Source organism: Dermochelys coriacea, chromosome 6, assembly GCF_009764565.3.
Source record: "Dermochelys coriacea isolate rDerCor1 chromosome 6, rDerCor1.pri.v4, whole genome shotgun sequence".
Classification (NCBI taxonomy): domain Eukaryota; kingdom Metazoa; phylum Chordata; order Testudines; family Dermochelyidae; genus Dermochelys; species Dermochelys coriacea.
The window spans coordinates 83,788,924-83,814,102 of NC_050073.1; the positions used below are offsets into that span (position 1 = coordinate 83,788,924).

General features: G+C 40.4%; 1 protein-coding gene across 6 annotated transcripts in view; it reads left to right on the top strand.

Moving 5' to 3' along the window:
- The window catches only part of TTC6 (tetratricopeptide repeat domain 6), a 146,041-nt gene that overhangs the window by 13,589 nt on the left and 107,273 nt on the right, over positions 1 to 25,179 (top strand). For all 6 annotated transcript variants that reach the window (XM_038407596.2, XM_043516730.1, XM_043516729.1 and 3 more), the window contains exons 4-6: positions 7,040 to 7,261; positions 8,405 to 8,547; positions 13,363 to 13,572. In XM_038407596.2, the coding sequence (XP_038263524.1) occupies positions 7,109 to 7,261; positions 8,405 to 8,547; positions 13,363 to 13,572 (506 nt within the window). In that variant the 5' untranslated portion in view covers positions 7,040 to 7,108. The remainder of the gene's footprint in view (positions 1 to 7,039; positions 7,262 to 8,404; positions 8,548 to 13,362; positions 13,573 to 25,179) is intronic.

Consider the following 25,179-nt stretch of genomic DNA (forward strand, 5'->3'; position numbering starts at 1 on the left):
AAAAAAAATCCATTAAGACTTTCTTCTGATTAGCTGTCACATTCACGAGGCATGTTAAGAGCTGGCAGCCTTATCTATACAGGAGCCTTACTGTGTGTTCCATGAGGACAGCTGGTGCTCAGGAATACTAGAATCCTTTCTTCCTAAGGTAAATTCCTCCTTCCACACTTCCAAAGCAGTTGTGCTTCCTTATGTCCAAAATCACAAGATACAACTGAAAAGGCATGGCATACCTTAGATATCAGAAGAGTGTTGAAAAATCCATCTCAGGCATGCAAAATCCATGAGAGGATCAGGTTCCATATTCATGTCCTTTCATGCGAAATTCCAAGTCCTCCATTGCTAGGTGGATTAGTCTATGTATTGTAGAATCCTTGAAATCAGAGATTCATGTCTTGGAAGGGATCAAGGCACACTACACGGGATCTTTAGGAGCATCATGGGCAGAAAGAACAGGTGTGCACTTCAGAAATTTGCAAAGCAGCCACTTGGTCTACAGCTAACAACTTTATTATTCACATAAAGGTGGACCTTCTGTCTTCTCCTTCTTTGGCAGGAATGTGCTGCAGGAAGTAGCCTATAAATAATACAAGCTTTTGCATGACCTCATAAAAAGCGGGATACTTCTTTCCTACTTTGTCTCATAACGCTTCCTACATTTGTTCACTGCTCGCTAGTTCTCAGTCATTGAGAATTGTGGGAGAAACTGGGCTTCAGAATGGAAAATTTCTTAATGATGATTTCCTTTCGGCTAGTAGCATCTCCCACAGTTCTATCCACCCTGGATGGCTCATGAACAAAGGGTCAGATATTAGGTGGAACCATTACCATATGACAGTCTTCCTTGTTCTAATGTATAAGTTATTTATTTATCTCTGGAATATTTGTTGATAATGGTGTTATGCAAGTTTTACAGCATGGGAATAACTCATCTGGCAGCATGTGGGAGCAGAGTGGGTGTGGTCAGACCATATGGCGCCAAAACACCGATCCACTTCTGTGAGCTGCAGAGAGAATATTTTAGCTCAAATGTTCAGAATTGTGGGAGATGCTCCAAGCAGAAAGGAAGCTATCGTTAGAAATTTTCCAGTCTCAGCACAAAATACATCTCAAGCTAAAAAGAGCTATCAATAGATTTTCAGCAACTGAAACAGGTGAAGTTTAACACTATTCTGGAGGGGTAGTAGAATTTCCATAGTTTAGGTTACCGACATGTACTATAAAAAAAACCTTATTTACGTCCCCTCTGTAATTTTGGTTTAAAAAATTAGTTTGGCCTTATAATTGTTATGTGTATTCTGAAGGCAAAAAGAATATTGCCAGTATAGGCCCTAGATTTGTAAAAAGTTTGGTAGGGGTCAGAGAGCAAAGGGGAATAAGGGATAGAGTCCCCTAAATTTGGGTGTCTGGGGGAGGGTGAAGCCTCTCAGGTGGGCATAAAATTGGAAAATAACTTCTGGACCTGCATCCCTGCTCCAGAAGGAGAGATGGCAGCTCAATAACGTGAGCGCAACCCAGGGGGAACCCTTGGCCTGGCTTCCCACTCCATTAGGAGAGGTCATAGAATCGTAGGACTGGAAGGGACTTGAGAGGTCTTCTAATCCATTCCCCTGCACTCAAGGCAGGAGTTAGTATTATCTAGACCATCCCTGACAGGGTTTTGTCTAATTTGCTCTTAAAAATCTCCAGTGACAACTTCCCTAGGCAATTTATTCCAGTGCTTAACCTCCCTGACAGTTAGAAAGTTTTTCCTAATGTCCAACCTAAACTGCTTTTGCTGCAATTTAAGACCATTGTTTTCTTTTCCTAATCTCAGACGTTAAAGAGAACAATTTTTTTTCTCTCTCCTCCTTGTAACACCTTTTATGTACTTGAAAACTGTTATCATGTCCCCTCCAGTCTTCTCTTCTCCAGACTAAACAAACCCATTTTTTTCAATTTTCCCTCGGAGGTCATGTTTTCTAGACCTTTAATCATTTGTGGTGTTCTTCTCTGGACTTTCTCTAATTTGTCCACGTCTTTCCTGAAAAGTGGCACCCAGAACTGGACAAAATAGTCTAGTTGAGGGCCTAATCAGTGCAGAATAAGTGGAAGAATTATTTCTCATTTCTTGCTTACAACACTGTTGCTAATACAGCTCAGAATAATGTGTGCTTTTTTTTTGCAACAATGTTATACTTTTGATTCATATTTAGCTTGTGGTCCACTATGATCCCTAGATCCCTCTCCAGAGTACTCCTTCCTAGGTTGTCATTTCCCATTTTGTATGTATACAACTGATTGTTCCTTCCTAAGTGGAAGGATGGTGCCTTGGTAACCTGGGAAGACCCCTGGGGAGCCTCCAGACCTGGCTTCCCGCTCTGGAAGGAGAGATGGAAGCTCAGTCACCTGGGCAGTCTCCAGAGGAACCCAGCAACATCTCCAGGATTTGGATCCCTACTCAGCAATTACAGGCCAGTAAGCCTGACTTCAGTACTGGACAAGCTGGTTGAAACTATACTAAAGATCAGAATTGTCAGAGACATAGATGAACATAATTTGTCGGGGAAGAGTAAACATGTTTTTTGTAACAGGAAATCATGCCTCACTAATCTACTAGAATTCTTTGACAGGGTCAACAAACATATGGACAAGGGGGATCCAGTGGATATAGTGTACTGAGATTTTCAGAAAGCCTTTGACAAAGTCCCTCACCAAAGGCTTTTAAGCAAAATAAGCTATCAAGGGATAAGAGGGAAGGTCCTCTCATGGATCGATAATTGATTAAAATATAGGAAGCAAAGGGTAGGAATAAATGGTTAGTTTTCAGAATGGAGAGAGGTAAATAGTGGTGCCCCCAGCATCTGTACTGAGACCAGTACTATTCATCTTATTCATAAATGATCTGGAAAAAGGTGTAAATAGTGAGGTGGCAAAATTTGCAGATGATACAAAACTACTCAAGATATTTAAGTCCAAAGAAGACTGCCAAGAGCTACAAAGGGAGCTCACAAAATTGGGTGACGGGGCAACAAAATGGCAGATGAAATTTAATGTTGATAAATGCAAAGTAATGCACATTGGAAAACATAATCCCAACTATACATATACAATGATGGGGTCTAATTTAGCTGTTATCATGCAAGAAAGAGATCTTGGAGTCATTGTGGATAGTTCTCTGAAAACATCCACTCAATGTGCAACAGCAGTTAAAAAGCAAACAGAATGTTAGGAATCGTTAAGAAAGGGATAGATAATAAGACTGAAAATATCATATTGCCTCTGTATAAATCCATGGTACGCCTACATATTGAATACTGCGTGCAGATATGGTTGCCCCATCTCAAAATAGATATATTGGAATTGTAATTGGAAAAGGTTCAGAAAATGATTAGGGGTATGAAATGGCTTCTGTATGAGGAGAGATTAATAAGACTGGGACTTATCAACTTGGAAAAGAGACGATTAGGGTGGATATGATAGAGGTCTATAAAATCATGACTGGTATGGAGAAAGTAAATAAGGAAGTTTTTATTTACTTTCCAAACAAAAGCAAGTATTTCTTCACACAATGCACAATCAACCTGTGGAACTCTTTGCCTGAGGATGGTGTGAAGGCAAAGACTATAACAGGGTTCAAAAAAGAACTAGATAAATTCATGGAGTATAGGTCCATCAACAGCTATTAGCCAGAAGGGGCGGGATGGTGTCCCTAGACTCTGTTTGCCAGAAGCTGGGAATGGGCGACAGTGGATGGATCATTTGATGATTACCTGTTCTGTTCATTCCCTCTGGGGCACCTGGCATTGGCCACTGTCAGAAGACAGGATACTGGGCTAGATGGACCTTTGGTTTGACCAGCTCTTGTGTTCCTATGTGTGAGGGCAGCTCATTAAATGAGCTACCATCTCTACTTCTGGAGCAGTGAGCTCAGTCAGAAGTACCAGACTATGTTCTGGCTCCCCAAAAAAGTGCTGGAACACTTACACAGTGTTCTGGCACAACTTGAGCTCTGGTATGGGCTTTTTCCCTCTAAGTGGTGCCAGCTCCAGTCCACTCCCAGGATATTGGTGGAGCCTGGGCCCAAAGGCCCATATAACCGGTACCCATTTTTGGATGTGCTTGTGAAGGCCTTATAGTCAATTTGATGACATTTCTCTATCTGTCTGTGACACAATAACTTTTGAATTTCAAACCTGATTGTTTCCCAAATTTCAGGGCATGTTCTACGCATCTGTGGCCAGAACCCTGGTGATTCTGGGTGCAATCAGAACACTGAAAGAAGAAAAATGGGGGACTCTTGGAGTTGCTATCATTTGTTTAATACTATGCAGCATAATAATACCTATGATCATTCTGCCAATGGAGTTCAACTTGTTGACACCCTGAATGACAAAAGAGAAACAATTACTTTCTCTGGTTGGAGCTGTTGAGCAGGTACTCAGCCAGCAGGGGCAGCCAGAGAGAAAGGAGAGAGAGACTTCTTTCTTCCTTGCTTTGTAATGTCCTGCCTCCTCAAAGCCTGAACCAGGTGTGGGGAGAGAGCACCACCTGGCATCCACTCCTCCCAATCTAGGGGAATGAAAGGTACTTAAGGGGCAGAGGGAGGAGAGAGACACAAAGTCCTTAGTGTAGTGCAGATGAGAGGGGACCTTAGTGTGAGGGAAGGGGGAAAGGGTGGGGGAGGGACTGTATCCTTGGCATGGTGCAGAGAATGTGGGGCCCTGCTATGCGGGGAGGGAGAGGAACAGAGAAGGGCAACAAAAATGATTAAGGGTATGGAACAGCTTCCTTATGAGGGGAGATTAAAAACACTGGCACTGTTATGCTTAGAAAAGAGACAATGAAGGGGAGATATGATAGAAGTCTCTAAAATCATGAATGGTGTGGAGAAAGTGAACAGGGAAGTGTTATTTACCCCTTCCCATAACACAAGAAGCAGAGGTCACCCAATGAAATTAATAGGCAGCAGGTTTACAATTAGTAGAAGGAAGTATTTTTTTTCACACAACACACAGTCAATTCATGGAACTCATTGCCAGGGGATGTTGTGAAGGCCAAAAGTATAACTGGGTTCAAAAAAGAATTAGATAAGTTCCTGGAGGATAGGTCCATCAATGGCTTTTAGCCAATATGTTCAGGGATGCAACCCCATGCTCTGAGTATTCCCAAACCTCCAACTGCCAGAAGCTGGGACTGGACGATGGCAGGGCCACCTCCAGGCACCAGCGAAGGAAGCAGGAGCCTGGGGTGGCCAATAGAAAGGGGCAGCACTTCCGGGTCTTCAGCGGCAATTCGGCGGCGAGTCCTTCATTCCCTCCCTTCCACTTCAGCAGCACTTCAGTGGCAGCTCAGTTGGAGTTTTTTTCTTTTCTTTTTTTTTTTTCGCCGCTTGGGGCGGCAAAAAAAGCTGGAGCTGGCCCTGGATGATGGGATGGATCTCTTGATAAATTGCTCTGTTCTGTTCATTCTCTGTGAAGCATCTGGCCACTGTTGGAAGACAGGATACTGGGCTAGATGGACCATTTGTTGGACTCAGTGTGGTCATTCTTATATTCTTCTCTGAATGATATATTATCTGTTTTGGTCAGGAGTGGCAATGGTTGTTTTTGATTCTCTTTCACAAGCCAGGAAGGGCATGGGTCAGATTCCCAAGTTTTGGGTTGAGACTCCTTTAGGGTGTTCAGAAGTTTTTGATGAGGGAATGTTCTGAACTCTGGGAATGCAGCTGGGCTGTTGGATAGTGGGTATAGGCAGCATGGATCCAGGCTGTTTGAGAAGGCTTCCTGAATGTGTCTAATCTTTTCAGAGAAGCAAGATGATAGCTCTTTATGGTGCTTGAGGCCCAGCTCTAATGCAGGTTGTGGGCATTCAGGATTGATAAAGCACTTTACCACCCTTGCTAGCTCCTTGAGGCGGGATTTGGCAGCCTCAGTACAGGCTGAAAGAAAAGTTCTTTTGGCCTGTTATACAGCCTCAGCTTTGAGGAATTATTGCGTTTCATCTTGTCAGAATCAGTCTTTCTCCCCCACCATTAGCACTTGAGTTTCTGCTCTTCTCTCTTCAGCTGGTTCAGGGTGTCAGAGAACCAAGGAGATCTGTGGATGATGGGAAGAAAGGTGCCATTTGGGGGAAGACATGTTAGTTGTTGAAGCTAGTGTAGAATGGTAGTGATTCACCAGGTCCTCAGCTCTGATCTTGTGGCTGGAGTGCTGTCATTCTTTAGCAGGCTTTGTAATTTGTTGGAATCCATGGCTGAATCAGAATAATTCGTCTTTCTGGTTGCTTGGGCACTGGAAGATCTCTGACCAGTACTTTAATGAGGTGTTGGTCTATCCAAGACAGTGACTGGGTTGTTATGTTTTCTATCTTGACATCTAGGCCAAAGATCAGGTCCCAGGGGTAACTGGCTGAGTGGATTGAACCAAAGATGACCTGTGAAAGTCCTAGGGGCATAAGTGAGAAGATGAGTTTTTGGATCCTTAGTAAGGTTTTTGAGTCTTTTTCTTCCCCTCCTCCATTTTGATATTGTTCCTCTCTTCTCTGTTTTACTAGCTAGCTACCTCTTTCCTTTCATTCTTCAGTTTCTTGACTCTACTACCTCTCTACACTTTCTTTCATTCCGTGGGCAAGCATCTAAGTGAAATTCAGTAGAATCCTGATTGTCTGTAGTACCATTAATCAATGCTTTAGTAAGGACTTTTGCAACTTTTCTTCTGCTGTCAGCATATAGTGAAGGGCAATGTGGGAAAACAGCACAAGAACATGGATTCTTAAAATAATTGTTCTGAAGGATCTAGCTCTTTAAAAGAAGACTCCTGAGAAGTTGTGAACTTTTAGCCTAAACCCGCCAATTCCCTTCTTGTGTACATAAAAAAATCATCAAGCTATCATAGGTATGTTCATGGCTAAAATACCTTGAGCTGTTCTGAATATTAATTTTAGGATTTTAATGATCTTTTGATGATTTTGTGTTTACATTCTATATTTCAGAAAACTTGTATTAGAAGTATTAACATGTCATGTCTACAAAAAAAATTAACTGTTTTCCCCTTCTTAGATCAAAGAATCACTTAGTGAAACAACTCCTTTTGAGGCACCAGGAACTTCATCTCCACTTTCAGAGGATATGCCTACTTTTGTAGAAACTGAGGAATATAAATTAAAGTTCTCTTCTTCAGACATTCCATCCTTACATGAACCAGCTTTTCCAGTGCCTAAAATTTCAGAGGATGTAGAGAGAAAACAAGAATCACAGACAACTGTAACATCGTCTTTAGAGGTAACATTTGTATATCTGATTAATAGTCTTAGAGGTGGATCGTGTTGTACATCTCTGGCTATGTCTACACTGCAGCTCAGAGTGTGGGTGCCACATGGGTAGACTGGCACGTGCTAGCTCTGCTTGAACTATTGTGCTGAAAATAGCAGCATAGCCAGCATAGCTGAGGCAGCTTGGGCCAAACTTCTGAGTACAAACTTGCCTGGACCCCTTGGATGCGTATTCTATGTAATCCCAAGATACTCTGCTATTTGTAGTGCGCTAGCTCAAGAAGAGCTAACATGTTTGTCTACCCATGTCGGGAAGCACACTTCCAATCTCAGAGTATGACTGCACTACAAATCTAAGTCAACCTATATTAGGTTGACTGTGTAATTATTGTGGTGGTGCATGTCCACACTACCCTTCTTGGGTTGGTGCATGTCCTCCCAGGAGCGCTTCCACTAACCTAAGAGGGGCAGTGTGTGGAGCTGAGAGCCGGATTTCTCGGCTCTGCTGGCAGCTCCCTGACAGAAGCCTGGCTGCCCCATAGGCTCCTGGGCTCCTGGCAGGCTCCCCCCCCCCCACTCCCTGTTCACTGCAGGGAGTTGGGGAAACCACCCGGGGTTTCCCACCCCTTCATTTCCCTCCAGGAGTGGGAGGGAAGCTCCCTGGGGTTTCTCTCCTCCCTGTTCCCCACGGTGAAATTGACAAGATAGCTGATGTAAGCTGCGTCGCCCTAACTACACCGACATAAGCCTTACACCTTTTGTGAAGTGGAGTCAGTGTAGTAGGGCACTTACATTGGAGGGTGGAAGGCTGAAGTGTAGACACTGACATAAAGCAACTTATGTTGACCTAACTGTGTAGTGTAGACCAGTCCTCAGTGTAGACAGACCCTCAGAAAGTGCAGCCTGGGAAGGAGCATGGCAAATTTGTGTTGCCAGATTCTGGATTTCCCCTGGAGCTGATGTAACAAATGGAGTAAGTTACAGCAGTCACTATGGCTACTCTAATTTATAGCAACCTTAACTGTCTGCTATGGTTTGTTCTGAAGCATAGAATTGCCAGAGTTCAGAGTACTTCAACATGGATAAAAAAAATCCATCTAATATTTAGTTTCTCATAACATTGTTTTTACCCTTCAGTTTTATTGCTTTTTAGGCTGTATCCTCAGACATGCTACAGGTGAAAGGAGAAGCAATCATAAAGGCTAAACCATTTGAAGTTCAGCAAAAGGTATTAGAAGAAGATCTCCAGCTACAGCAATCACTGTCTTCACTGTCCACATGGAATCCAGAGATCAAGTAACTTTTAGAACATTTAATTGTTATGAAGTGAATATTATGGAAATATTTTTGCAGTTATTTTAAACACTGTTGGAAAAAAATAGTATAGTACATGTTTAGAGTAGGCATAGGGCTATTTCAAAATCCTAGATCTGAACATCCAGAACCTTGGTGAAGTTCAGATTCAAACTTTGTAGCTCAGAATCAACTGTAGTTTGAATTTTCTGTTTATCTCCTTAAGTTGTAACTGAAAACTATTTTAAGCCTATAGGGCCAAATTCAGCCCAGGCATTGACTCAGCAGGAGTTGGAGGCACTTATGCTATGGTAGAACTTGGTCCATACAATCCCAAGCATAATCTAATTAAAATATTTAAAAACAAACAGTGGAAAATACTACAAATGTAATGTAAACAATTCCGGATTTAAGCCATCTTCTTTACTTATGTACTAAGAATTCGTTGACTTGTATTTGTATTACAGTCAGTGCTTATTATTTCAGATTCAGTAGTAGAGGTGGGTGAAATTTTTTGGATGAAATTTATTTTAGATAAAAAATATAGATTCAGACTGAAACTTTCTTGAATTCATGTCAAATTTGCCATATTAAACACAAATTCAGAAAAAGTCTAAATATTTTGTTTCAATATTTTTGAAATGAAACACACCTTCATATTTTGATTGGAAATTATTTTTCATTTCAGATTTTACTTGCATTTTAATTATTTTAAAAAGGCAAAAAAAACCCACCCACCCTCAAGCAAGATGAAATGATTTATTTTGGGTCGAATGAAACATTTCACTCAGCCCAAAACTAAATTTTTCAGACTTTTTTGGTTCATCAAAAAATTTTTGTTTTGAGTTGACTCAAAACAAAAATTTTTTGTTTGTTTTTTTGTTTTGGTTTAGCTACTGAACCAAAAAATCAGATATTCGCACAGCTCTATTCAGCAGTTTTTAGTTGAAGCTGTAATTTGAGGACAGCTCCTATTTATCCTGCTGTTGTCATAGGTGGCATATGTCGTTCTGTAGCAGGTGTGCAGATATAGAAAGAAGTACAGTTTATACACTAATTTGTCTGATCCTGTTCGCTTCATGACAAGTGAGATTCTCTGGTTTTACAGTCTTCCCTGTCAATTAGATCTTTATGGCCAGGTTTGTTTTGGTGTACCTTAAGTTGCACCTCCACTTCACTCTTTATTGAGATGAAAAAAAAAGCTTTAATTATTAGCTTTTGTTGGGCTTAGGGCCCTGAAAGGTTTGCTGGACACAGAAGAGAGCCTTTTTATGGCAGGCCTAAAGTTTGTAAATGGATATTACTTTCAATTAAGTAGCCGAGACTAGACTCATGGGGAAAGAATGCCTAAGTTTATGAAACAGTCAAATTGGCATTTAAGTGACCCTCTGCATGCCATTGCTTATCTACATGGCTTAAAGATCATTTGGTTAGCAAGATTATATATTAAAACAAATAGTGACTGCAGACAATGAGTATTTTACCTTCAATAAATAGTTATTGTCAGATTATCAATGGTTCAGAAACTGCATGATTTTCTAAAAAAAACCTTTATTTAGTGCATTAGATGAAGGTAATGTAGGCCACACACATAGTATTGTTTTTTCATGTCCTCTTTTTCAAAGAATGATAAATAGTCATTTTAAGGGAGACTGTGTGCTGTAAAAACACACCTTTACCTGCAACATGCCCCAAATATTTTAGTTTTTATTGCTTATACTTCCAGTTTGTCCATCCAGTGAAATGATAAACTTCTGTACTAGAAGTGTAAAAACATGACCCAATTAAATTTATACTCTGACTGTTTTTATGTATTTTAAATAAGTAAACAAGAATTTCTGATCAATGTTCTGGGACAAATTTTCAGTTATTTCACTTTTCTTTATTTACAGAAATCACTGAACCTATTATATTTTAAAGAAAATTTAAGAAACTCTTTGCCCGTAGAAGTCTTTTCTCTCTGTTGTTTTTTTAATTTGCAGGTGAATTGTACTGTGGGGAAAATGTAGTTTTAGTGCACGGATTTAAATAAGCCAGGCTATTGCATACATTTATGGAGTATATTCAATATTTCCCCCTTGTAGAAATACTGTGTGAAATCTTTCTTCTCTTCTCTAAAATAAACCAATATGTAAGCTTCTCATTAAAATATTGGTCTGCAATTTCACTCTCCTGAATCTAAGCTGACTCTGCTTTCAATCCTACTATCCTGCAAAACTTATGAAATCTTGTCCTGAAAATGTCCCCTCCACTGCTTGGGTTTCCAGGGGGTATCCTTTAATCCAGACTAGCCCATTCATCTCATGTGTGCCATGCCTGTGAATCCCCTTCTTTCATGGATACTCCTTTCTTTTTTATCCTTTTAAATTTTATCCCAAAGGCTTGATCCTGTACTCTTTATGCAGGAAAAGTTCCCACTGAGTTCAGTGAGCTTTTGCTTGGGTTGTAGGATCTGGTGAAATTTTGCATTGTTGCATTTTGCATTGTTGAGGGAACTAATGCCTTGTCTACACCACAAAAGTTGCACTTGTTTAACTAAAATCAGTTTTTAAATTATTTTACTTAAACTGGTCCAAACACTTTTGTGGGTGTTGGCTGAAAACTATTTATATTTGTTTAACTTGTGCCTGTACATTTACTGACACATGCTAAATCAATCAATATGAACCAGATTTAAAATGACAAAAGAGTGTTCATGCAGGGTTTTGCATTAATTTAAAAAAACACTTCTTTAGTTAAACCTAACTTTTTTGCACAGAATAGACATAGTTTGTTTCCCCCCTGAAGTGGTTTCTCTTTCATATAACAATTAATTTAAAACATATTGAAGTATTCCCAAATAAAAATTAAAATGTAGTTTAAGGTTTTTCAAATATTGACGAACTAAGTGGGTGTTGCGGTTTTCTTTAAAATCCATTGATGTCATTGCTGGACTGTATGATAACAATTTTCTGATTCTTGAGTTGTATTATTTTCTTCTGAGTGGAGTTATATATTGTGCATATCCTCTTGCCTTCATTTTCTATGGCGGCTTTATCTTTCCTCTTTGCTTTCATTCTTTTTGTAATATTTTTACAACATAAATATAAAATATTATTTTAGAACATGACAAACATGACTGTGTTACACTAACCTCTGTATTTTTCTGATTTAATTGTAGTTATTAGTGCTGCTTTCCCCCTTCATAAAATAAAAAAAGTTACATTCTAGTTTGTGGAGTTAGGCACAGCCCTGAGCAAGAGGGAGATGTGTAAGCTTCATGACTCCAGGGGTAGCCCTGCAAGGTATCAAGAAAGTTACGCAGTGTAACTTTAACTTTGAATTTCCAGCATTCTCACACAGATGTTTCCCTTAAGTAATTGATAAACTGGACTTAAGTTTGTAAATACTGCATAATTTTGTTTGCCTATTAATTTCTTAGATCTTAAAATGAAGACAAAAAACAAAATATGTAAGAACAATTCAGTGAAAGGACCTTTGGTAGAATTTGTAACCTGCACATGGACTCTGCTTCTTCCTAAAAATCCACCCTCTCTAAAATCCACCCTTTCTCTCACTCGCACACACTCTGACCAAATGCCTCTTCCCCATTAACCCCTTCATGGCTCTCTGCTACCTATTTTCTTTCTTCATGGTGAAGGCTTCGTTGCATCTGGAGGATGATGGGGTGCATGTAACGAGGATATGTGGGAATCTCTGCACCATCACTTGGACCCTCTTTACTTCCTAGACCATCCTCATTCACTCCAGGAGCCTTCCTGCCTGCTAGCCCCCCCGCCCCCACATCATAGCTGTCTGATCCTGGACATTTATTAACTCTGTGGAGCCCATAAAATGGGCAGAAATGCCTTTTAGGTCCTGATACATTGCCAGTTAAGTTAGTAGAAAGAGTCTCATTGACTTCAAGGGGTTTTGGATCAGGATCTTAAATGGTGGAAGTAAATAATTTTAACTTTCCAAAGTTAATCAATGGCATCAGGTCTTACAAAGCCAAGAGATGAAAACAAATGTGTAGAGTATGGGCCAGACTGCTTTGGAATTATGAACTGAAAGAAGTTAGGAAAATGTTCAAGTGAAGATAGCACCTCATTAACATAATTAAGTCCAAAACTTTATAAACATTATTTCCAAGGAATTCTGTCAAAAGATTTAGGGTTCATCTACACTGCAGCTGGGAGCGTGCTTCCCAGGTAGACAGATACTCTGCTCAAGGTAGGGCACGAAAAAAAGCAGTGTGGCTGGGAGTAGCATGCGTAGCAGCTCGGGCTAGCTGCCTGAGGACAAACCCACCTGGACTTCTTGGTTACATACTAGGGTGGCTAGCCCAAGTTGCTGCTCATGCTGCTTCCAGCTACACTGCTATTTTTAGTGCTCTAGCTCCAGCAGATCTAGCATGTGTTTGTCTACCCACCCTGGGGAGCACACTCCCAGCTGCAGTGTAGACATACCCATAGTTTTACTCATGAGTTCGTGTAATGTTTCAGCATATTTACATATGTGTATAATTTAGGGGTCTTATCCTAAGTACTTACACAAGTGAAACTCTCAATGAAGCCCATAAAAGTTGTGCTTGAATCAGGAGAGTAAGACTTTGTCCTATGTAATTAATTTCTACTTTAAAGCTACTGTCAGGGATTTTAGCATCTTCTTTTCTTTTCTATTAATTGTACAATAATTTCTACTAATTATATGTATTAAAACTTCAAATACAGTCTGTGTGATTCTAATGCAGTAATAGAGTAATCTGTATATGTGAAATCTAGATGTCCGAAGACAATGAAAATGCTAAAATAATTGATTTTTTTTTTTGTCCCTCAGAGGTCAACATTATCCAGTTATTCATCACCTGTGTACTGCTTCTCCTAGTTTTGCACTGCCTTCTGATCTACAGCTGGCTTCAAGAGTGTGTCATACTTTCAACAGAAAAGGGCATTATCTTTTATTTACAGCAAAGGATCTGGACCACCAGGAGGAAGCATCACTCTGCTCAGAAAATATTACTTTTGAAGAGCAAATTGAAAGAAATAGGTATGAACCTATAATCTGTTTTCAGTTTTAGCTTTGTAATTATAATTTAGTTTAAATGAATATTAGTTAAAGAATAACTTTTCTGAAGGCTTCATTATTTTAATATTTTATTATTAAAGAAATGTTCTGAACACATAATATCTTAATAGATTCTGTATTAGGCTGGCACTACAGACATATTTTAATATTCTTGTTTATATTAATCTTTAAACCACAAACAGCTAGAATTCATATTGCTCAAAACATTAAAGATATTGTTTTGCATTTGACTTATTGAAACAAATACATTTTTTTAGTCAGGTTTTCAGTGAATATTTTGCAGATTTGACCTGAGTCTTGCAAATGCTTATGCTCATGCTTAAGTTTACAAACTTTAGCAGTCCCATTATTGTCCATAGGGCTACTTAAGGAAGTCATGTTATACATGCCTATACGAATTTGGACTTTAAAGCTCAGTCCCGCAAATCCTGACTCACAGAAGACCTTACTCACACAAGTCCTGATTCTGGAAGCACTTACATTTCTGTCTACCTTTAAGCATCCGAGTAGTTCCATTGATTCCAATGGAAAATTCATGTACATAAAGTTAATCACAGATTGAGAATCAACAGGATTACTTTTATGAATAAGGGCTACTCGTGGAAGAAAGCCTTGCAGGATTTTAACCTTTAATTTGTGAGTAATTTATTTAAAACGAAGTGACTGTTATGTAAAATATTTTTTAAAAATCCAAGTTAACAATGATAGTACAACATACCAAACAAGAGGATGATCTGTCAACAAGTAATTTGTTTTACAAGGAACAACGATGAAACGTTAACAGTACTCTGCTTTGTTGTCTGCCTACTCTGTTTTATAGTGTTGTCACATCACTAATTTATGTCTTTCCAGTGTCATTCAGATTAGTTCCTAAATCTCTTTCTGATTTTCATACAGGTTTTTGCAGTTCCTTTCTCTTAATTGAAAAAAGTTAAATATAAATAAGAATTATCTTTCATCTTCATTGTGTAGTGATTATTTTAGTTACATTTTTGCTCTATTTATTTGTGACTTACTGTGTTCTGTTGTTGATCAGGGGATTTAGGATTAGACACCTAATACTTTCAGATATTCCTTCACAATTTTCAGACTGGTTGTTCGCTTCTTATGGGCTGTTTATATCTCCAGATACAGTCATACTTACAAAAATATAAAATCATTTCTGATAAGTTTGCAAATGACTCAAACATTTGTTAGAATGGTAAATAATGACGACAGGTCAGTTCTACACAGCAATCTGGATTGCTTGCTAAAATGGGCTCACTTGAACAACATGCATTTTTAAAAATACAGGCACATGTAAGGTTATACTTCTAGGAATAAAGAATATAGGTCATGCTTGCAGGATGGGGTACTATATTTTGGAAAGCAATAACTCTGAAAGGGACTTAATAGTCATGGTAGGTAATCAGCTGGAGATGAACTCCAAAGGAATACGCTGGCAAAGACAGCAAACATTATCCTTGGATGTATATGCAAGGTGATATTGCATAGATGTAGGAAGGTGATATAACGACTGTGTATGGAATTAGTGAGACTATTACTGCAATACTGCAGTCCATTCTGGTGTCCACACTTTTTAAAAAGGATGTTGACAAATTGGCTCAGAAAAGAACTATAAGAATGATTCCAGGTCTGGAAAACCTCTTGCCTTATAGTGGGAAATTAATGAAGCTTAGTCTATTCTGTTTATCCAAGAGAGAGTTAGGAGGTGGCCTGATTAAGGTCTATAAGCACCTGCATGGGGAGAAGGTTTCTAAAGAGAGCCTTTAATTTAGCAAACAAAGGAATGTGAGATTCTCAGTCACTTGAAGTGTTTAAATCAAGACTGAATATCTCTGAAATATAGGCTAGAGCTGAACCAGAAATTATAGACTTGATGCAAGAATCGTTTGGTGAAATTTTATGGCCTGTATTATGCCAGAGGCTCAGACCTGATGATCATAATGAACTCTTATAGCCTTAAAATCTGTGAGTCTGTGAAAACTCTTGTGTAAAGATTTCACTTGAGCTATCAAGATGACTTAGTAATTTTCCTTGAGAATTTTTGTCAGGCTACTGTGTTAGGCCCTTTCTTTCATTTTGATCTATGCAGACTTCTTTTCCTCCCAGTAGACTAATACTGCTCCTTTTGATTTGGGTATTCACCAGGAGTGAAGTTCTCTTAGAACCTCAGTGAGTAAAATTAGCAAAATAGAGAAGATTTTGTGTTTGTCTTCCCAGATGTGGATCTGCCCCAATGAATGTGTTCATCCAATTCCAAATCTAATCAATCATTTCCATAAAGTAGATAAAAAAATCCTAACTGTGTGAAATATCTGACTCTGTTTTTGAATGGTGATAGCTAGGATTTATCAGGCTATCAGTTACCTGGAAGTATGCCACCTGGTGAAACTTTGTGAAGTAAATGGTGAAGGAGGAAAAACCTTTTGTAAAGTAAGCTCTCTAACACATGACAGGTGAAACTTTCCAAGCCTCTAAAGTTTTTTTTGACCCCTAAGGGTCATGGCTAGGAAGGCATGTCATGTCCCTTACTGTTGGCTGCATAACACCCATAAACTAAACTCTGTCCTTGGAACCATTCAGTCAATTCCTTTTAGACCATAATTAGAAGGCCATTTTACAATTAATGGCTTAATTGCTACATGGAGCCAGAGGCAGATTAAGGGTTTGTGGGGCCTTGGGCCAGAGCAAGTGGGGGCCCCGAAGTCCCCCCTCTGTCTGAAGTCCCCCTTCCCCTGCTGGCACTCCAACCGGGGAAATGGGGTCAAAGCACGGGGGCAGCACCACCTGCCCAGCGCTTCTGCCAGGGAGGAGGTCAGGCGGCAGGGGCTTGCCCTGCCCTGCTTGCCCGGTGCTTCTGCTGGGCAGAGCGGGGCAAGCCTCCGCACCCTGACACTGCTTCCCAGCAGGAGCACCGGGCAGGCGGAGCAGAGTGCAGGGCTGCCCATTTTCTGGGGGTCCCCCAGTTGGCTGGGGCCCCTGGGCATGGGCCCTATTGGCCCAGTGGCTAATTCATCACTGCATGGAGCACTGCCCTTCTCACCAGTGCTGCTGGTACCTTGTGTACTGAAGAGCTCATTTCTCCTAGATCTTCCATCACTACATCATAATCACTACCCAAATTGGAGCAGAGTGGTGACCAGGGAGATGATGATTGCTGCTTGTACTCTAATGGGCTGATGTTCTAATCTGTTGCCAAATATGGTTCTGCTGCAAAGAAACAGGAGGATAGGGATAGCAACTCTGTGACAGAGGGTTTGACTTTCCCCCAGTTTTTTAAAAAGCTGGCAACATTGGCTGACCCAGTTAGCACTGGGCCAGGAATCTATAAGGGTTGTAGCCAAGTGATAACTGAGCCATGCAATGGGATTGCTGTGACTTTGCAAAGTATGTTGGGCCAGCTTGTGAAGCATTTATGGCTGCCATCTCGTACTGTCTCCAAGGATCTTCCCTGAGGATGCTGCCAGCTATGGGTCCTACCTTCTCCATGAAAGGATAGTGGTTGAAATGGCCATGGTCTAAGGAAAGGCCAGCCAAGTATGTGGTACTACACCTCAGAACTCTAAGCTTGAGTCATAGGATTCATTTGGAGTAAGGGGTTTACCACTCCATAGCTGCAGCCCTTCCTGTTGTGGTCTGTCTTGCCTTCCTGACTAAAGGCGGGTTAAGATCCTTCAGAACAATCACCAAGAGCCTAAAAAGCTAGTTTATGAAGGTGTAGACCTGGCCTGACACCAGGCATTGGCACTTCTTGATGGGGGTGATACAGTACAGAAAATTATTGATTCAGGCTGATGCCAGCAGGTGCACTTGGCTGCAAACTTCTGCATTCCACTGGGAGGTTCAGAAAAATCTCAAAAACCTATTTTAGTTCATAGAGAACTTCTTTGGGTAAGAGGTGGAGACCTCTGTACAGAAGGCAAAGGAGTTGAAAATGCTTTACTTAGAAAGGCTTTCACATCAGTGGCTGGTTTCAGAAGACTCACTATCCCAGTGTACATGGCATGCAGCTTCAAAAGCGGAAGCAAGAGTTTCCTAAACCATTAGCTATAATACCTCTTCCTCCCCCTCATTTTCTTTTTAAGTGACTTCTGGAAAGATCCCAACGGTTTAAGATTTGCGAGTCAGAGAATGTTAAGTAAAAATATTTATCAATATATGATGCTTTTGTATCGTGGATGCAAGAATCTAGAACAACTTTTGATGATTTTAATATTTTCAGTAGTTGGCTAGTTTTCTAGATTTCATGCACTCAATTTGTGTTATGGCCTCAGTTTTTCACTTTTTTATTTACTAGGCATAGAAATTACCATTATATTATATGTTTATATCTATATATCTATATATATATTTATTATATATTTATATCTATATGTCATTGACATTGATGGAACAACTTGCATGCTCAAGTATTTAAGCATATGCCCGACCTTGCTGAATTAAGTATAGAAAACTGAATCCTCTGGAGCACTGCCATCTTGTGGCACCTCCTACTGCTTTGAAGTTGCCTGGTTTTAAATCTTTTAAATCTACATGCCAGGTGAACCTACAACCTTATAGGTACAATTTATCCTACACCAGATAAGGCTTCTTTCAGAATATAATTGCACACACTGAACTACTGAGACATGACTAGCTCCTGCATTTGACAAATTCTACAGATACAATGAATCAGATTAGAGCAAACTTGTTTTTCTGTGCAGTGGATAGTCAAATTCAAATTATACTGATGTCTGCAGTTATAACAACAATAGTTTAGTTCTCTTCATGTGTTGGTGCTAGTTTTAAGTACTTAGATTGATGCTTGTTTGTTGTAACAAAGACCAAGGAAGTCTGCAGCAGTCTGTTATAGAATTTATAGTGGAACTGATCAAGAAAGCTATATCTTCAAGTTTGCCTAAGCTAGTAATGCTTATTTCATTCTTCTGCTTATCTTATGCACCAATATGTTCAATTTAAACATTAAAAGAGGTATTTTGTTACCCCATTTCCAGCAAAAATATTCTACAAGATATTGTAAAAAAATGTCATATAGTATTGTATTTTATAAAACTCCTTTCAGCAGGAATTCCTGTACTTCTCTGGGAGTGCAGATTATATTTTTTTGCCAGCAGATAGAAACACAATACTGTTACATCAGTATTAGTACTTCCTAGCACTTTCCCTCAGTGTGTTTTTGTCTCCAGAAGGTCAACAGTCTGTAAGGCATTTCAGGTTACATCAACTTTATTGTTTGACATAGACTTCTTAATCTGAAAACTACTTTGATCAAAAGTGCAGTATAAATAGTGGATAATTGTTTTTGTTGCTCATTTCAATTACTTTTGAACTTGGGTGTTAAAAGTGTGTTTTACTCAAGGGTGTTTTATATCTTTTATCATTTTAATTTATATTCATTCTATACAAACTCTCAATGGGAGTCAGAACCTGCAAAGTCTTAGAAATAAAGAGGAAACTTGAACAGATAAAAGGCCAGACGCTTGCCAAAAAGCTAGTTTTTTCCCGCTATCAAGTTAAGTAACAGATCTTTTGTTAAGACTTCTATTTGAAGAAAGAGAAATCTCAGATATATGTCAGAGACTGTTCAAGATCACATTACTTTCAGGTCCAAGGCCTTTCTCTCTGAGGCCCTAAGTAAGGATTACAGGTTCTTTTGTTCCAAAGTTACCTTTTTTGGACTCATTTCAAAAATTAATCACACTCCAAATTAGAAGGCACTTTGTTTTAAACTGATGCTCAGGTATGCTAAAGCCCCTTTACGCTGCTCTGGTAGTGTAAAGAGGTGTTAAAAGGGGAGTAAATTATATATAGTGTAAATGAGAATCAGGCCAACTATATTGTATGTGTGTGTCAGTTAGATTACCAAGAAATATGAGATGAAATAATAGAAACTTAATTGTATGAAATAAAAGAGAAACATGTTGTCATAGCCACATTGGCACCATGATATTAGAGCAACAATGTGGGTGAGGCAATATCTTTTATTGGACCAACTGCTGTTGGTCAGAGGCAAGCTTTCAAGCTACACACAGCTCTTCTTCAGGTCTGAGAAAGGTACTCAGAGTGGCACAGCTAAATAAAAGGTGAACAGATTGTTTAGCATAAGTAGTTAACACAAATATTATCTCATTCACCTTGTTTCTACAAAGAGAAATGTCATTATTGGTTTAGTTCAGTGGTTTTCGATCTGTGGTCCGTGGACCCCTCTGGGTTTACATGAAAGGTTGTCGTTACTATAGAGCAATGGTTTTCAACCTGTGGTCCATGGACCCCTGGGGATTTGCAGACCATGTCTAAGAGTTCCAAAGGGTTCCACACCTCCATTTGAATTTTTTTAAGGGTCCCCAAATGAAATAAGGTTGAAAACCATTGGTTTAGTCTTTTCAAAAACCAAAACTGTATAAAGCCAGCAGATGTCACTCTGAGCATGTACTAATGAGGTTAGAATGCTCAAAAGACAAATGTAATATATATTTTTGTGTATACGTAGATATTTAGCAATAAGTTCTCTCTCCTGTGTGTGTGTGTGTGTGTATAATATAATATATACTACCTTTCATCATTTCCATTTAGTTATATATTTTTGTAATTGTGTTATTTTCATAAAGACCAATTATAATCAAAACATTGAGTATTCAGTGTGTTATGAAATCATGACAAAAATATAAATAAATATAATCCTTACTTTCTGTTAAGTTAATATATTTAAAAATATAATGCAGAAATTCTCTATTGGTATAAATATCATTTATCAAGCTGAATGACTTTTAAAAATAGCTACTTAGCTGATAAATATTAATCAAACCTGGAAGAATGAAAATAGTAGCATTTTTTTTGGTAACCCCGTCATCCCCACTCCAAATCTGTTATTGACGAGGTACCAGGCATAAAGGTAGAGAGGTAGAGAATGGCAAAAATGCTTATTCCACCTGACAGTTTTGTATACATTATGTAAGAAGTGGTTAGTAAGTTTTAATCTGAAACATTATAAAAGGTGCAAAATGTATCTAGACATATGGCTTTTTACTTTTTATCTTACATACTTGAGAATGTCACTTTCTAAAGTGAGATATTTCATTTGTGTGGCATTTGCAGTAGGTGATTTTTAAAAAGTAAAAAACCCTTCCAAAATCAGAATCCAAATGACAGGATAATCACTTTAGGGTATAATCCAAAACTCATTGAGGACAACAGAAACCCTCCTATTGATTTTACTGTACTTTTAACTTAAATATGTACCTCCTGTAAAGTATGTCAGTAGCTCCATTGACTTCAGTGGGACTAGTCTTTATGTTTAAAGTTATGCATGCACTAGTTAGGCCTCAATGCTGCAAACACATGCTTAAATTTAATCCTGTTAAAATAAATGGGGCTACTCATGTGCTTAAAGTTAAGCATATTCATAAGTGTTTGCAGGCTCAGGGCTGTAGGTCCAACATGCATGGGAAACACTAGTGTGGCCCTCTTGTGTCTTCACATAATGTACATCATGGGTTTGATCTCACACGCTTTCCTGAAATCACTTCTTTGAGTGTTTGCATGTGTCCATTCCACTGTGGGTGTGGGCGTGGGCGTGCACAGTTGTTGGAACTTTTTCCCTCAATGGTACCCACTGGGGCGGCTCAAATGCCCCCTGTCACCATATACCACTGCATGCTGGTATAAGAGCACGGAGCCATCCCCAACCCTCTCGGTTCCTTCTTACTGCCAGTGATGGTTGTCGGAGTAATCTCAGACTTGTTGTCATAAGCTTCCTTCACTCCTTTGTATATATACTCTCTGTTATTGTTAGGAAGTAGTTGGTTGGTTAAGTTTGTTAGTTTTAGTGATAGATTTTAGTCGTAGGTGTTTTTGGACTAGTTTTCATCTTTTGATATTGGGATTGGTACCGAAATGATGCCGCATTTACCAGGTTTTCAATCCTGCCACACTTGCGCTAAATCTGTGCTGGTCAGTGGCCCACACCCAGCCTGTTTGAAATGTTTGGGAGAATACCACAAAAGTGACAAAAGTCACATTTGTAAGGGATTTAAGCTCCGCTCAAGGAGAGTTAGAGTGGTAAGGCTCAAATGTTGCTCTTAAAGGCAGCACTTTGCCCCCCATCGGACTCATCTCATGCAGAGAGAACCCCAAGTATATCAGCCTCGGTATGGAGCACACAGGAGGTGTCTGCAGCTCCTCGGTCCCATTCGCTGGTATCCTCCTCAGGTTTGGTACCTCACTTGGGGATGTCGGTGCCGAAGCCTAGTAGAGTTAGAGACTTTAAGTGACAATAAGGGTAGAGAAGGAGTACTTGTGGCACCTTAGAGACTAACAAATTTATTAGAGCATAAGCTTCTGTGAGCTACAGCTCACTTCATCAGATGCATTTGGTGGAAACTACAGTCCATTGGTGATCTTCCTAAAAACACCATCCTAGCCACTATGGATGTAGAAGCCCTCTACACCAACATTCCACACAAAGATGGACTACAAGCCGTCAGGAACAGTATCCCCGATAATGTCACGGCTAACTTGGTGGCTGAACTTTGTGACTTTGTCCTCACCTATAACTATTTCACATTTGGTGACAATGTATACCTTCAAATCAGCAGCACTGCGATGGGTACCCGCATGGCCCCACAGTATGCCAACATTTTTATGGCTGACTTAGAACAACGCTTCCTCAGCTCTCGTCCCCTAATGACCCTACTCTACTTGCGCTACATTGATGACATCTTCATCATCTGGACCCATGGAAAAGAAGCTCTTGAGGAATTCCACCATGATTTCAACAATTTCCATCCCACCATCAACCTCAGCCTGGACCAGTCCACACAAGAGATCCACTTCCTGGAAACTACAGTGCTAATAAGCGATGGTCACATAAACACCACCCTATATCGGAAACCTACTGACCGCTATTCCTACCTACATGCCTCTAGCTTTCATCCAGATCATACCACTCGATCCATTGTCTACAGCCAAGCGCTACGATATAACCGCATTTGCTCCAACCCCTCAGACAGAGACAAACACCTACAAGATCTGTATCATGCATTCCTACAACTACAATACCCACCTGCTGAAGTGAAGAAACAGATTGACAGAGCCAGAAGAGTACCCAGAAGTCACCTACTACAGGACAGGCCCAACAAAGAAAATAACAGAATGCCACTAGCCATCACCTTCAGCCCCCAACTAAAACCTCTCCAACGCATCATCAAGGATCTACAACCTATCCTGAAGGACGACCCATCACTCTCACAGATCTTGGGAGACAGGCCAGTCCTTTCTTACAGTTCTTCCTTTCTTCCCCAATCTGAAGCAAATACTCTCCAGCAACCACACACCACACAACAGAACCACTAACCCAGGAACCTATCCTTGCAACAAAGCCCGTTGCCAACTCTGTCCACATATCTATTCAGGGGATACCATCCTAGGGCCTAATCACATCAGCCACACTATCAAAGGCTCGTTCACCTGCGCATCTACCAATGTGATATATGCCATCATGTGCCAGCAATGCCCTTCTGCCATGTACATTGGCCAAACTGTACAGTCTCTACGTAAAAGAATGAATGGACACAAATCAGACGTCAAAAATTATAACATTCAAAAACCAGTTGGAGAACACTTCAATCTCTCTGGTCACTCGATCACAGACCTAAGAGTGGCTATCCTTCAACAAAAAAGCTTCAAAAACAGACTCCAACGAGAGACTGCTGAATTGGAATTAATTTGCAAACTGGATACAATTAACTTAGGCTTGAATAGAGACTGGGAATGGATGAGTCATTACACAAAGTAAAACTATTTCCCCATGTTATTTCTCCCCCCCACCCCACCCCCCACTGTTCCTCTGATATTCTTGTTAACTGCTGGAATTAGCCTACCTTTCTTGTCACCATGAAAGGTTTTCCTCCTTTTCCCCCCCCTGCTGCTGGTGATGGCTTATCTTAAGTGATCACTCTCCTTACAGTGTGTATGATAAACCCATTGTTTCATGTTCTCTGTGTGTGTGTATATAAATCTCTCCTCTGTTTTTTCCACCAAATGCATCGGATGAAGTGAGCTGTAGCTCACGAAAGCTTATGCTCTAATAAATTTGTTAGTCTCTAAGGTGCCACAAGTACTCCTTTTCTTTTTGCGAATACAGACTAACACGGCTGCTACTCTGAAATAAGGGTAGAGTCTCGCACTGGAACACTCTTCAGCTAAGAAAAAGGGATCGCCACCTCCAGAGCTGTGCGAGGTCCTTTGAGGGCATCCCCTGAAAGATCTCTGCAGCAGAGCCATCAGTCATTGCTGCTCCCAACCACCCCAGAGGCATAAGCAGTCACAAGGGACCTATTTAGCCTCTTGGTACTGGTATCCCCGGAGGTGCAAGAAGGTTTACAATCAGTACTGATGCCTGTGTGACCTTCCTCTCCGTGTCGGAAACTCACAGTACTGTTACCTCCAAACTTCCACAAAGGCTGGTGCAGTCAAAGGGCAAGCCTCCAATGATATCATCAGTACCACATCCATCATCTCCAAGCTTGGGCTACCTATCCAAAGTCCCAACTGGTTCTGCACCCCCAACGTCAGATGTTTCAGATTCTTCCTCTTTGTACTCAGAGGTGCATTCCTCTGTGTCCCATCCAAGACAGAGGGCATACCCTCCATCAGACCTTGAGTCATGCAACAGTCACAGCACTGGTCTCCTCCTCCTACGGAACAATGGCCCAGTCAAGGTGCGGTTCCAGGCCCATTTCTGGTGGTTCTGGACACTGTGGGGTGTCCCTGCTTCTGCTAGGACCTCCCCGCAATCATCTCATCTTTTGTCATGAGATTGCTCTGGGGGCATTGGCACCGAGAGTATCGTTCTCCACTACTGAGCACTGAGGTCACAAGTGTGGCTTCCTCATCACAAGTCATGAAGCAGCTACCACCTTGGAATCCTGTGCTGCCCTTTTCCTCATTGCCAGACAAGACTGTTGAGGTGCTTTGACTGAAAGCATAGGCTCTCGCCATGACACACAGATGCTTCAGCCTCCTGGGTTGCATGTCAAGGTGTACCTATATGGGTTAACACACCAGGCTGCATCTCAGAAAGCTGCATGCATGGCTAGCGTCAGGGAAAGCCCCAAGTAATCATCATTTGGACTAGATGGTTCATGTACCAGTGTCAGTTTTGTTGTCTCTGGATTGGTGGATGGACCTTCTGAAAGTCTGTGTGGAGGTCTCTTTTATCCCTCTGGTATGAGCCCACACTTTAGTCAGAGATGCATCAGCCCTGGGTTGCAGGGCCCACATGGGATCTCTGCAGACTCAAGGTCTCTGGTTGCCTCGGGATCTGATTGCTCATATAAGTGTCAGGGAGTTAAGAGCTTTGTGACTAGCCTGCTCAGCTTTCTTCTGACATATAGATGGAAAGAATTTGTTAATTCTAACAGACAACTCTGCGATTATGATTTACATAAACAGACAGGGAGGAGCGCAGTCGATCCAGGAGGCAATGCTGGGAGGCAATTTGCTTCTGGGACTTTTGTATAACCAATTCAGTTAATCTCAGGGCTGCTTACCTTGTAGGGAAGCAGA